The sequence below is a fragment of the Schistocerca nitens genome, chromosome 3 (genome assembly GCF_023898315.1).
Source record: "Schistocerca nitens isolate TAMUIC-IGC-003100 chromosome 3, iqSchNite1.1, whole genome shotgun sequence".
Taxonomy (NCBI): domain Eukaryota; kingdom Metazoa; phylum Arthropoda; class Insecta; order Orthoptera; family Acrididae; genus Schistocerca; species Schistocerca nitens.
This window is the reverse complement of record NC_064616.1, coordinates 680,975,084-680,989,560: the sequence shown is the minus strand read 5'-3', so window position 1 is coordinate 680,989,560 and position 14,477 is coordinate 680,975,084. Positions and strand designations below refer to the sequence as shown.

Below are 14,477 nucleotides of genomic sequence, written 5' to 3'. Positions count from 1 at the left end.
TTTATGTGGGTTCCTGGTCATGTCGGTCTGACAGGAAATGAGGCCACTGATGCTGCTGACAAGGCTGCAGTCCTCATTCTTCAGGCAGCCAGTTCTTACCTTCACTGCAATGATCTCTGTTGCTGTCTGTCAGCGCGTGGTGTCACTTTGGCATCACTGCTGGTCCTCCCTTCATGGGAAGAAGCTCTGGGTTATTAAGACACTCCCAGTGGCTTGGATGACCTCCTCTCAGCCCTCTTGCCACGAGGAGATCATTTCAGTTAGGCTGCGTATTGATCACTGTCTTTTTAGCCATCTCCATTTGTTAAGTGGTGCTCCCCCACCAATTTGTGCTAACTGCACTCAACCTTTGAAGGTCTGTCATTTCCTAATGGAATGCCATTTTTGTAATCACGTATGTTCTTTGTGTTTGCCATCTGAGTTATTGGCCATTTTAAAGAATAATGCGTGGACTCTTGAATGTATTTTACTTTTTATCCGTCATAGCAATATGGCAAAGGCCATTTAATTTTTAGCTCAGGACCTCTGTTTCTCTATGGCGTATTTTATAGAACTTTCTCCACGTCCCTGTTTTTAGCTGTCTTCTCTTCTGTTGATTGGGATTAATGTGTAATCATTTTTAACTCCTCTCTTTGTCTTTGTGTTTTGCAGTCCTGACATGAACGCATATGATCCTAGTTGTTTTTGTGCCCTAAAACAAAACAAACAAACATTCTTGAGCACTGCTCAATATTTGGGATGTTCATCAGCTCTGTTTAAAGGAAGACATCAAAGAAATTCAGTGGCATGCTGCTAGATTTGTTATTGGTATATTCAGTCTACACACGAGCATTACGGAAATGAACTCAAATGGAAATCCCTGGAGGGAAGAAGACATACTTTTCCCAAAACACTATTGAGAAAGTTCAGGGAACTGGCATTTGTGACAGACAGTAGAACGATCTTACTGCCACTGATATACATCTCATGCAAAAACTGTTAAGACAAGATAACAGAAATTATTTCTTATATGGAAACATATAGACAGTCATTTTTCCCTCCCTCCATTTACGAATGGAAAAGAAAATGAAATGCCTAGCTGTTGTTTTAGGTACCCTCTGCCATTCTCCATATGGTGTCATGCGGAGTGTAGATGTAGACTTCTGTGTTCCCTAGTACCCATAATACTCATCATCAGTAGTTTCAGAAGCACATTTTAAAACAAAGATGTGCTGAAAAGTGGTCTTCATTACCATTAAGTCTTTCTATTTTATTATTCCTCCTTTCTATGTGTCTCAAGGCTGATGTGTGCTGTTAATGTGTTGATGTACTCCCTTTACTTTTCCTCTTCTTTTTTCCTCCTTGCAGACAGCCATCTCTCTTCTCTTGTTAGTATCCATTTGCTAAGGGCAAGTTAGATGTTGATACCAATAAACCTTTCTCGTTGCTGCTGTTTAACTTCTCTCAAAAAATGCAATAATGCAAGGGATATTTTATCTTAATAGTAAGTTAGTCACCATCATTGTCATTGTCATGGATTTATCTGTTGCTATTTGTGTGTAATTGAATTGCTAGTGTGTATCTGCTTCTTTTGTTTCTAAAAGAAAAGAAAAACAGGTTTCTCAGAGTAGTAGGTTCCATATTAGCTGAAAGATGCTCAGTCTTACACATTGCCTTTGATCTTCAGACTGAATAGCAGTTTCAAGATACCTTTAAAAAGATTTGTGTATTATTAGTATCAGATTACTTACATTTCAGTCCATTAGATACCATTGTTTTGATACAAAGCTTGATAAAGATACTAGGCTTGCTAATGCCATTGATTTAATTAGGAACAAGATCTCAAGAAATTGGAGAAGCTAGCTTATGCAATCCACTGGGACAAGACACTTTTACTGTGGAAGAAAAGTACAGATTTTCATGGAATTCTGTATCCTACAAGAGACCAGTATGTTGCTTCTTTGGCTGTAGAAAAAGAATTAAAAATTAAACTGGAATCTTCACTACAAGAGAGTGTTTCTGAAATTGATAATGATCAGAATATGGAAAAAGAACATGAAGTACAAGAAGAAAGTCAGTCTCTGAATAATAACATTTGCAGAGAGAAGAAAGCTGCTAATATTTTACTATACAATCAGCTGGATTCTAGAAAATTGTCTGAGAAAGTCCTGAAGTTCAGAGTCACTTGCTACCATACTGGTAGCCATGCATTTGGATCCCAGGAGGCTGCCACTGCCTTTGGAGGGACTCTCCAGGATATATTTAATTGGGTTGTAGACTTGACATACTATGACCTGGAAATTGTTCTGAACATAAAAGAGGGTGAGTACTCTTCTATATTGTTTTTGGTCTTTTTTGTGATATTTCAATATTGCTTCTTCATTACTGTGTTGTCTCATACATAGTGTGGCCCCAGTGTTTGCTGCTTTGGAATCTGCAGAATATTTGTCAAATAATAGATTCCTGTCACTGTGCAAGAGACCTTCTCCATTGTTGTAAGTCTTCTGTAATAATTTTTTTTGAACAGTTAACAAGAAAACTTAGGTTGTTGTAAATGAGAGCACAAAAGTTAAGTGGTCTGTTAAAAGACTTTGTAAAAGATGGCTGCATGATTTCCTATATGGTAGGTTGATGCGCCACATTCATATCTCTTGTAATCCCATATGACATATTGCTGGATCAGTCAATATAATTACGCATACATCTGCCAAGAACTCAAGACACAGTGTGGAGTGATACATCTACTAGTAACAGGTCACATAGTGAACAACAGAAGCAGATTTAAGGATTGCCATGGAACATCTCACCCTAACCAGTCTCAGTTCGCTGATGTGAGCTACATGCTTTCTGGTGGACTTATTTATGGCAATTTTGTGATACTTGGCTATTTTCTGCGCTATGATTTGGACTCTTGTATTCCCTGCAGTTGATGTTTGGCTTGCATGAGTTTGAGACTATTTTCCTAAGGCATTGCTGTTGCGTTTGACCACGTTGTGCCTTCCATGACCAAATTCCGGCATGTATGTGCACCAAGAGAGTAGTTCATATTTGAGTGCTTTCCAGTCAGACAAACTTAGTGTTTTCTTGCACTAATGTTTCAGATATTCAGTAAATCTACAGAGTATATTTTTGGCCAAAAAGTATCCACCCCCAGAAGTTTAGTTTAAGAAGAGCCAGGATCTGTTATATTCTGTGATTTATTTGTACTTAACTGGTGTTCAGTTAAAACTGTGTTGTTGAAGCAGAGATACAATAGTATCCTGGTTTATTAATTTTAATGGCTTGTATTGTTTCAAGGATGGTTATTCTCAGTGTGTTGCCATGTAACATGGACTATGGATGTATAGTGAACAAATTACTAACCTACATTCACCACTGGGCAACTCATGCGAAGGATTTCTCATGTGCCACTATTTTTCCTTTGCCTCATGTGTAGACAATATACCTTCAAAGGGAATTGGGCAGTGGGTAGTCATTCATAAAAAAGGTCTTATGTGAACATACCACCATCTCTTCTCTTTACTGTGATAGCTAACAGCACAAAGAAGATAAATTACTGTTTGCTGCCAACAAATCTTTTTTAATTGTTTAAACATTTTAAACTTGTGATATCCTCACTTATACTTCACAATAGAGGTTAATATTAATGAAATTAACAATAATAGTAATAATAATAACAATAATAATAATAATAGATGAAAACAATTGTTTTTCATTGGTGTGGAATCTGGGGAGACAGCATCACAATATTTCTTCAGTTTAGGGTATCAAGTTTTCACATCTGAAAAGTAAAAAGCATGGAAACTGGTGATCCATGCACAGATGGTTAATAACATTCTCCATATTCTTGTGTAATGATTGACTGTTGTACAGTTGCCAAAAGACGTTAAACCTAACCAAATCCTGACAGTTCCACACTATCTTATATGGCATGCTGTTTTTACATAGAACCCCTTGACTGTGTGAATATTGGTCACAGCTAGAAGTGATGCATTTAATGTATAATTATTGAGTGTAGATGACCATGACAAATATGAAGAACAGTGTTAAGGTTCCAATATGTATCAAGTTCTGTACACTTGTGTAGAAGAATATATCATGTTTCAGTGGAAGGATAACAGGAAGGTAAGTAAAAAAACTAGACCAACAGTTGATTTTGTTTTGTTTTGTTTCATTTTCTTCATATTTTGGTTTAATAGAAGTTACAAGCAGTGCCTATGTGCTAGCAGAAATTAAAAAGGAAATTTAAAAAAATCCAGGCAACTTTTGACTACATAGGATGTTGTGTATAGTTCTTATGTAAGTCTGCTGAACAATGATACTTTACACTTTTGAGTAATCTTACTTCATTTGAGGAGAATCAAACAGGATCGTGTCACTAAACAGCCTCGTGAAAATTGCGTTCCAAAGAGCTTTCAGTTCATGGAAGAACCACGGGAGCAGTGTGGATGCCACCTCCGCCCTCCCCGCAAGGGGACTTCTTTGAGGCTGATGGTGATCAGTAAGGGCAGATAAAGTGTATTTTATTTATTGGTATATTCCAGGAACTTTTGGGTAGCACCTCATGTTTACATTGTCATTTTTGGTTCTGCTTTATTTTCATACAAAAAATAGAAAATTATTTTTACAGTGTCCTGTCTTTAGATTTTAGCAGTGAAAGCTGTAGTAGGCACCACTCTCTTGCTCCTACCCCCCCTCCCCCTCCCCGCCTCCTGAAACACACTCACACACTTTTGTTTGTTGAAGAAGGATGTCCCACAAATTAGCTGTTTTGCCAATCGCCTTCCTGTGAGCTTCAAGTCCCTCTCTTGCATATTCTCACTTCTTGAAATAGTAATCTCCTCTTTCATACCTTTCTGGACTGTATGCTAATAACATCTTAGGTGATCTTTCATACTCAGTTCTCCCAACATGGGCCTATCACAGCAGCTGACGATTCCAAGTTCTGTTAACTATTATGTCCTGGATATGAAACATGCTTGTCATGAGACCCAATTGGGATTTTTAGCAGAGTTTGTTGTATTTTTAATGTACCAACATTCTGCACCCAATGTTGCAATTGGTTCGACTGTGGCCTTATATAGTGATATTTTTGTGTTCTTTCTCGCCTTCAGAATTGAGACTTCTTGTCACTCTCTTGAGTCAAGCCAATACTCTACCATTTATCATTTTAATGTTTCTGTATGCTGTCAGAATAATGCAATACGAACTATGAAAAGTGGCACAAAAGAAATCAAAATTGACAGTAAACAAGTATTAGGTATGCTGATAATGTTATAGTCTTAGCAGATTCTGAAAAGTACATGAACTGCATGTTAAATTTTTTGTCTGATTCCATGGACAGTCACGAACTGAAAATAAACAAGGCTGAAATAATGGTGATAAATAAATTGAACAGACAAGTAAGGACAAACATTAAGATCTGAAATAAAGTACTAATGCAAGTAAATGTATTGTGCTACTTGAGAAGTACAGTAACAGATGACACCAGAAGTACAATGGGTAGTAGAAGAAGAATTGCGACAGCTGAAAAAGCCTTAAAAAAAAGGGTAATTTATTAATAAAATACCAATTTAATAGAGAAGGAAGAAATAAATTCATCAAGGCATTTATTTGGAGCATTTTAACCCTTTCAGACTGGAATTTTTTTTAGAGGAAGATTTTTCTTTATGCTCTGATGCTCTTAGGTGATTTTGCAGTGATTGTAGATGCAAGATTTATACAAATATATGTACCCGTTTTCAATACATACATTAAATATTTGGCTTCTTTTTAAGAACTAAAATAAATAATTTTTAAATATTCATTGTTGTGATTAATAAACTGATAATTCAATAATTAACATGCAAAATAATAATAATAATAATAATAATAATAATAAATTATACAGTGGAGTATAACTAACAAACAACTTCTTTGAATTGTGGCAGTCACAAGCTGCTGCACACTGCTACACTCACATGTTGATTTTTTACAGTGACGCCCAACAGGTGGGAGTACTAGTACATGATGAAAAGATTGAACATTTGCAAATGTGTACATGAGATTTCCATTGAGGGAAAAATATTTCTGTTGCAGCTGATACACACTAAATATTAATGTACATAATTGTAGCCAGAGCGTCTGAAAGGGTTAAGCTATAGTTGTAAAGCATGGATGACAGGGAAACAAGAAAAGAAAACATTAGAAGCAATAAAGATGTGGCTGTGGAAAAGAGTCACAAAAACATTCTTTATGGAAAGAAAATCTAATGAACAAATACCAAAAGAAATTAACAAGAAAAGGACATCAACATGATACAGAGAAGAAAAACTAAATTAATTTAACATATAATGTGACATAACAGGCTGATCATTGTCAGACAGTAATGTACAGATTTCTGCACTAAAATGTTGATATTTATTGTAGCCTCTGTTGTTTACAGCTGTCTCTGTATTGTCATCTTTTGGGTATTTTGCCAGCCATATTTTAAAACAACTTTTTCTCTGACCAAAAAGTGATTTGTACTGCCTTACACTTTACCAACAGATTCATTTGGGTCACTCAGAATTGCCTCCTTCTGAAGATATGTGTTCAGTAGCACACATGTCCCTACACTAAAGAAATCATGTTTTTTTATGTATCTGGTCATTCATTGGGACATACACTTCTGTTATAACAATGATGTTACTGCCAAAAATTTCCATTTACATCTGGATAAATCTCCTGTCAATTTCTCCATGGTTTTTATCCTTATGTTTCCATTTTTTTGTACACAGCTACAGATATTCATCTTCTGACACACTTGCTTTTACTGGCTTGAACATATGACTGCACTTCCTTACTTCTTTTACAGTTTTTCTTTGTCTCTGTTACTACTCAAATATCTGTTTTCATTTTTTGTAGTTCTTTGAACACATCTTTGTTGTTCCAGGTAGCCATGAAGAAAGCCCGTTTTCATTTTTGTGTCCAAATAATGTGTTTACTGCATTACTTCTGAGGCTTTATATCCAAGATCTTTACCTGGATATGCTTTCCCTAAGGTTGGTGAGCTGATCTGATGCTTTGAACATTTCCTGCGGAGGCCAGGATTTTTGATCACGGTTTTCTACCCTATGCTTTAGAGAGCATTTGCTACACTGCAGTGTTAGGCAGTACAAAGAAACTTCCTTTTTGGTACTTGCTGAATAGATAACCAAATCTGGACTCCATGCATTTAAATGAAACCAGTATAAAGAAAAACGTGCTAAATGTGAAATACAATGGCACAAAGATACCGTATTTAGATGTTGCCTTTGACTCGCATTTGGGAGGACGATGGTTCAGATGTGCATCTGGCCATCTCGATTGCTCCAGGCAAGTGCAGGGATGGTTCCTTCGAAAGGGAATAGTCCTTGATGTATTCAGAGCTTGTGCTGTGACTCTAATGACCTTGATGTCAATGTGGTGTTAAACCCTAATCTTCCTTCCTTTCTTTTCGATGTTACCTGGAAGCCAAACACCCAACTTGTCAATGCCTTCCCTTTTCCTTTTCTTTGCTCATTGTAGTTGTTTACTGGCAAGTTAGTGTTATAAGGACTTCCGTTACATATTTAAAATTGAATACAGCTTGTGTTTATTTGTATTAATTTCACATGAAATATTGCAGATTTTGTTTACGTGACTGTTCCGCTGACAAAGGAGTCTTTGCACAGAAGAAGCATAACCTATTTTGGACCAACAACACTTCGTTCGACAATATGCTACGGCATGTTGACAATAGCATCTCCAGAAGTTGGAGACATAATTATTGACCCATTATGTGGTGGAGGCTCCATACCAATTGAGGTAAGTTCATCAGTAAAGTAAAAATCCTCTTGGAACAGAAATGAATAATTGTTGAAAATTAAACAAATGAGAAGAGCAAAATTTTTTACAGTGTGTTAAGTGATTGAATTAATTGCAACAGCTTGTTAATTGTGTAGCTGTATTGTTATGACTGTCAGATGATGCTATTAACAGAGACAAATGTACCAGTATGAAGATGGTATCTGTTCTTTTGGATATGTCCGAAAGAGCAGATACCATCTTCATATAGTTAAGGCTAACCAGCCATTGATCTCTTCCTTCTGTGCTGGATGCACATGCATTGCTCGAACTCTTACGGGACTCGGTAAGTTTGTCTGCCGCAAGTAATGAGTGTAATGGGCAGAGACACTACGAATGTAGTATGTGGTTATTAAGTTGGGAATGTGGGTCTCATGGGGAGCGGGCAGTGATAAAACCCTTCAGTTGCACTATCCTTTGTGCCCTCGGTGGCTCAGATGGATAGAGTGTCTGCCATGTAAGCAGGAGATGCCGGGTTCGAGTCTCGGTCGGGGTGCACATTTTCAACTGTCCCCGTTTATGTGTATCAATGCCTGTCTTCATTTAATTATCGTTTCATTCTAAGAGAGCTGCATGGTCACCAATGGTATCTGTTCTTTCGGACATGTCCAAAAGAACAGATACCATCTTCATATAGTCAAGGCTAACCGGCCATTAACCTTTTTCTTCTGTGCTGGATGCATACGCATTGCCTGAACTCTTACAGGACTCGGTGAGATTGTCTGCCACAAGTAATGAGTGTAATGGGCAGGGGCACTACAAATGTAGTGTGTGGACATTAAATTGGGAAAGTGGGTCTCACGGGGACCATGCTAGGGATAAATCCCTGCAATCGCGCTATCCTTTGCGCCCTCAGTGGCTCAGATGGATAGAGCGTCTGCCATGTAAGCAGGAGATCTCGGGTTCGAGCCCCGGTCGGGGCACACATTTTCACCTGTCCCCGTTGATGTATATCAATGCCTGTTGACAGCTTAGGGTCTTGATTTAATTATCATTTCAATGTATCATTATGTCCTTTTGATAATTTTTCTGTTTTAATTTTGTAAAGTTTTAGTTCCAAAGAATAATATAATTAAATGTAATAGTAACTACAAGACATAAATAATAAATCAGCACTTTAAGGCTTCCAAAACAATATTTTATTGACATCTAGAATCAAAACAGTTTTATGTCTGTAGACAGTGTGGGGTTATGTTGTAGTAATAGGCCAGTTGTAGTAATAGGCCATTGAAACATGAAGAACAACAGGAGTTGCTGAGCAACATGCAGTGGTTAGGGGAGTGGAACTGAATTTGATGGGGATGGGGTTGAATATTCATTTTGCCATCCAGATTTAGGTTTATGTGGTTTTTCCAGATCAGGCTGTCCCATCTCGATTGCCAACACATGAGTAGTAACTGGGTGCCCATGTGCACAGGTGAGCAAAAAGCTGACGGTGTGGGTGTCAGGCAGTTGGACCATAGCATACGCGACTGTACTGCATGATCTGAGCACAAGAAGGCATGGATGGGCTCTGGGATTGCCTTGCTGTATGGGGCAATGTTGGAATAATCTGCCCTAAATTGATTGAGGTGAAACCTAAAATGGTTTCTTCGAAAAGGATTCATTCCAGATCCAAGCTAGAACCTTATATCCTTATATCCAACTGTAACCTACTTTCCTTTCTTATAGTAATCCAAACTGTAGCTTAGGCGTAATGACCACATTTGGTAAAAGCCATCTTAAATGTGCTACTCGGAACTTCCTCAAAGGAAAAGATACCAGTAACGTAAGATACGCTTGTCTCACATAGTACTGTCACTACTGGTTCATTAGTGGGAGTTACACAATTGTGGATGCCTCATTGTCCAGGTGTGGCAGTTACATGAATTTTAATTTACATTTACATGAAGTGAAAAGTGCAGTTCTTTTGTCTACAAGATGTTTGACAAGCAGTTCATCTTATTTTCCATTTGTAGACAGATGTGTTTAGCAGGCTCGTAATTTGTGCCACATTGGATTGGTTTTAGTTGCTGTATGTGTTCAGTTTTGGAAAGGTACATCTTGAGAATGCCCCTAAATGATCACCTTGCAGTCCCATGTGAAATGTCACTTTATTTTCAAATTTGGCATGCACCACAATCCTCAAGTGAGGTAGCTGTATCTTGTTTTGTGGTCTCAATTTCAACATTGTACACAGTTTCATCTCATGTTTTAGGCCTCATGCCATTCATACAGTGTTTTAATCAGCCCTTGTCTTCCTTATTTCCCAGTGTGGATTTCAGCAAAGGAAAAATACGTTGGCATATACCAGTTCTAGTTCCTGGCATTGAGCAACAAAAGCTCAAAGCTGCACTTGCATATTTGTATTTTTGATAATAAGTCTTTACTGAAAGATGTTTATCTTTTACAAATGACATGCTTCACATTTACTGAATACGGAACTTCAGTGAAAAGTCTTGACTGCTAAAAATGAGATGTCAACTTTCACTACATATCTCTATCTACATTTGTGCTCTTAGAGCTACCTTACTGTATGTAGCAGAGAGTACTTTATGTACTGCCACAACTTTTGCCCTTCTTTCTTGTTCCATTTGCATAGAACTGTTGATGAACCTCTGTATGAGGTAAAATTTCTGTGGTCTTACCAGTGTGTTATTTTGTAAGATAGATGCGGAAGTTAGAAATATGAGAAGCATTCAATAAGTAATTTTTTTCTGAAAACAGGTTGATTTTATTCAAGATCTAATACACCACATTATTCTCCGCTCTTTTGGTTGCAAACCCTATTTTTCACCCTAATTTCTGTTCAATTCAACGGGAGGGCGTGTATGCCCACATGGTATGACTCTGCTAGTTATGTTGGAGCCAACATCTTGCCTCATCAATAATCTCCCCATAATCCATGTACTGCTTCCCATTGGGCCAAGAGAGATTTAAGTTGGAAGGCTTGAGATGCGTGCTGCTGGGTGGATGACAAAGAGCAGTCCATTGAAGTTTTGTGAGCTTCTCTCGGGTGTGTAAACTAGTGTGAGGGCTTGAGTTGTCCTGGTGAAGTAAACTTCAGAGTTGATCATTGCACCTTTGAGTACCCCAGCTGGTGGACAAGTGTGTCACCACTTCCAGCACACACACCCAGTTGTGCACCAAGGTGTTTAATTGTGAACCATCTTGAATGAGAGCGACTCACTGTGCTTTTGTTCACTGCCAGGTCTCCGTAGACATTCTAAAAGAGCCTATGAATATCTGTGATGCTCTGGTTTTCTGTTGAAAGAAACACCATGACCGCTCTCTACTCAGAATGCACCGCCTTTACAGATGCCATTTTGAATGATGTGTGTCATCATCTATCAGAGCTTCATGAAACTACTATAGGGGCTGAAGTGAGAATATTCCATGATGTCCCACAACAAATTCAGTATTTTTCAGCCAAAATTGGCCAAGAAAAAATGTGTTTATTATTTATTGAACACTCCTCATAAATTTCTTGACTCTTCTTTGAATGCAAAAAAACACACACACACACACACACACACACACACACAACTGCAGTCTCTGGCAACTGAAGCCTGTGTGGCTTCAGGCTTCAGTCACCAGAAACTGCAGTCCCCGTGTGTGTGTGTGTGTGTGTGTGTGTGTGTGTGTGTGTGTGTGTGTGTGTGTGAATTCTGCCCATTACGAGTCCCATTCTCACAATCAGTACTCAAGCAACAGACACAATGAAAGTATCATCAACGTATCTGTACCATACCTTAGGTTTACAAGTCACCAAGTCGAGTGCCTGTACTTTGAAATGTCCCATAAAGAAGTTAACCACTACTGGACTAAGAGGACTATCTATGGCGATGCCTTCCAGCTGTTAAGAAGTTGCCATTCCATGGGAAATAGCTCGTGGTGAGACATGCATGAAAGAGCTTTGTGATGTCCTGCGGAAAAATGGAGCCCATGTGCTCCAAAGAGTCACTGAAAGGCACTTTCATAAACAAAGAAACAATATCAAAGCTGACCAGGATGTCATTTGGTGCAAGTTTTAGCTTCTTCAGTTTCTCAATGAAATTTCCTGAGTCCTTTATGTATGTGACAGTCTTCCCTATGTGCAGCTGGAGCTGAGAGACCAAGTGTTTTGCCAGTTTATATATTGGTGAGCCAGGAGCGCTAATAATCAGTCTTAGTGGAATGTTGTTCTTATGGATCATAGGTAATCCATATAGCTGAGGTGGTAGAGCTCCTGTGTTATGCAGATTTCTCTGTATGTCCGCCGGCAGAGAAAATGCCTTGATTAACCAAAGATTATGAGGAAACGATCCGGGACCCATTAGATCCAACAACATACTGAAAACTAAGCCCAGATCCGACGCAGCATGTCACACACATGTGAATTAGGGATTATGTACATTTGTCCGAAAAAATAAAACAAAGCACAAAAACTCCCACTTACACAAAAATGCGAAATGGAGAGTTGCTGCTTAAACATTATTTTGTTCTTTCCATAAACTGTACTTAATTATGAACAAAACAACAAAATTCCACAAAAACATTTCTTCCTTTTTTTCAGAAAAGTTATGCATATTATTATTATTATTATTATTATTATTATTATTGACAGTGGCTGAAGTTGAATAAATATATTGATAAGCCTAACTTTTATACAGGAGATGCTGTTAATTTCGCACTCTCATGTTTCTGAATTTAAAATTTATGAACACCAAGAATGTCTGCCTACAAGCTGTCGCTGGGCACACTGCATCATATTTGTTTATGTTTGGGGTCAACTGTCTGCCTTGCACCAGTTGTTGGTCCTCCACATATCTTCGGACATTTCACTGTTGGTAACTGTTTTTTAATGTTCCTTTGAGGCATGTCTGAAACTGCTTTTACATCTGACAATTTCTCCCCATTAAGAATAAAGTGCTTAGTTGTATTTGCCAGGAAGTCTTCCATCCACTTGCAAAACTCATCTGATATTTTGTAAGCTCCATGTTTTTTCACTAGACTACATTGCAGAACTCTGTTGAACATCTCCAACAAGTCAAGAAACACAATGTAGACAAGATCACTGTTTTTGAAACCATAGCGAATTTAACAGTGAAATTTTTTATTTAAAATGGTTGTTAATAACTAAGCACAGACTATGTTCCATAACTCTACAATAAATTGACATTAGCAGTGTAGCTCTATTCTTGTGTGTATCCGTCTGATGACCCATATTGAAAATGGGAATGACCTATTCCTTTATATAATCCCTTGGAAGTCTTCATTACTCCGATGACCTGTGATAAACTACTTCTAGAAAGGGGGCAGTTTTTTTCCCATGATCTATGTAGAATAATTGTGAAATGTCCCCTAAAGTCCAGTTACAGTTCTTCTGTTGAACAGTTGTAGTATAGTATGTGTTTGTGGTATCTATGATTTCAGTGTATGTGTAGCAATTTTGGAAGACAGGTTTTAGTGACTGTTTCCTCTCTGTTTTATCTTCTGTTTTGGTGCCAGTAGGAATGCGGAATTACTGGGAACATGACTTTGATCCATTTACTTTTTTCATGTAAGGAACTTCTTAGGATCTTTCATCTATAATTTTACTTTCAGATTCATTGAACATTTCTTGTGTTGTTATCCTTACACTCATTTGATTTGGGTAAGCTTTGTTTGTTGGCAAGACTTTGGCTGCATTTAAGTGATGAAGCTCACTTGAATTTCAGAACAACTTTTTAATATGGCTATCAAAATGTGGTGGATTATCCCCCACCACTCATAAAGTTTTTTAGTGCATAACCAGAAACACAATAGAAATTTACAACCTCTGTGACGAAATCTGGTTGACAGTCCATGCATGTTGTGCACATTCACAGTCCATGCACATTGTGAAGATCGAAAGCAACCTGATAATATAAATACCACATTATTATTTTGTACATTTTCTCCTGCTGCTCTTTCATCATTCAGCAGTAGAGAGAAGACAAGAAGATCCTTGGATTAAAGTAAGAAATCAGAAGATCTTGGTATTAAGAGGAGAAAAAAAGCATCAGATTAATTTACATTCTGTATGGGAGTTGTGAGTTTGATCAGACTCAAACAAAAAAATTATATCCTTTTCAGTTTCCAGAGAAAAGGAAAGACATGGATCTTTTGGTCAAAGAAATCTGGAATGGCCTAGAAAACTTAATAATACAATTAAAATATACAGTGTCATGCTTTCAGAATTCAAGTAATGACAGTAACAAATATGTATTTTAAAAGAGCAGAATAATCCTAGTCTCAGTAGAAGAAAGTTTGTTAATGTTTCATAATATTAGGAATACTGGCAAAAAAGTGAAAAAAGGAAGTTGTGTAATCACAGTCTGTATAGGGCTGAATGATCAGAAATAACACACTACAAGTTGTAAAATTTCTGGCACTATGTAGTAGTTGTCATAATTAAAATTTTGCATGTATTTGATACAAAAAAAGAAATTTGTAGAAAAATAAAACAAATGCTCAAATTCAATAATTCTCAAGTTACCTTGAACTAGGACCTGCTACACATAATGGCATTCAAACAGACTTCGAATGTGTCCATAAGGAAAAGCAGTCCTTATAGTCTCTGTCCAACTCCAAAGTGCAGATGTATTTAATAATAATAATTATTATTATTATAATTATAATTATAATAATTATTATTATTACTACATTTGCCC

General features: G+C 37.4%; 1 protein-coding gene across 3 annotated transcripts in view; it reads left to right on the top strand.

Moving 5' to 3' along the window:
- The window catches only part of LOC126248638 (tRNA (guanine(6)-N2)-methyltransferase THUMP3-like), a 136,813-nt gene that overhangs the window by 64,437 nt on the left and 57,899 nt on the right, over positions 1 to 14,477 (top strand). For all 3 annotated transcript variants that reach the window (XM_049949820.1, XM_049949821.1, XM_049949819.1), the window contains 2 exons: positions 1,812 to 2,301; positions 7,607 to 7,785. In XM_049949820.1, coding sequence (XP_049805777.1) covers positions 1,812 to 2,301; positions 7,607 to 7,785 — 669 coding nt within the window. The remainder of the gene's footprint in view (positions 1 to 1,811; positions 2,302 to 7,606; positions 7,786 to 14,477) is intronic.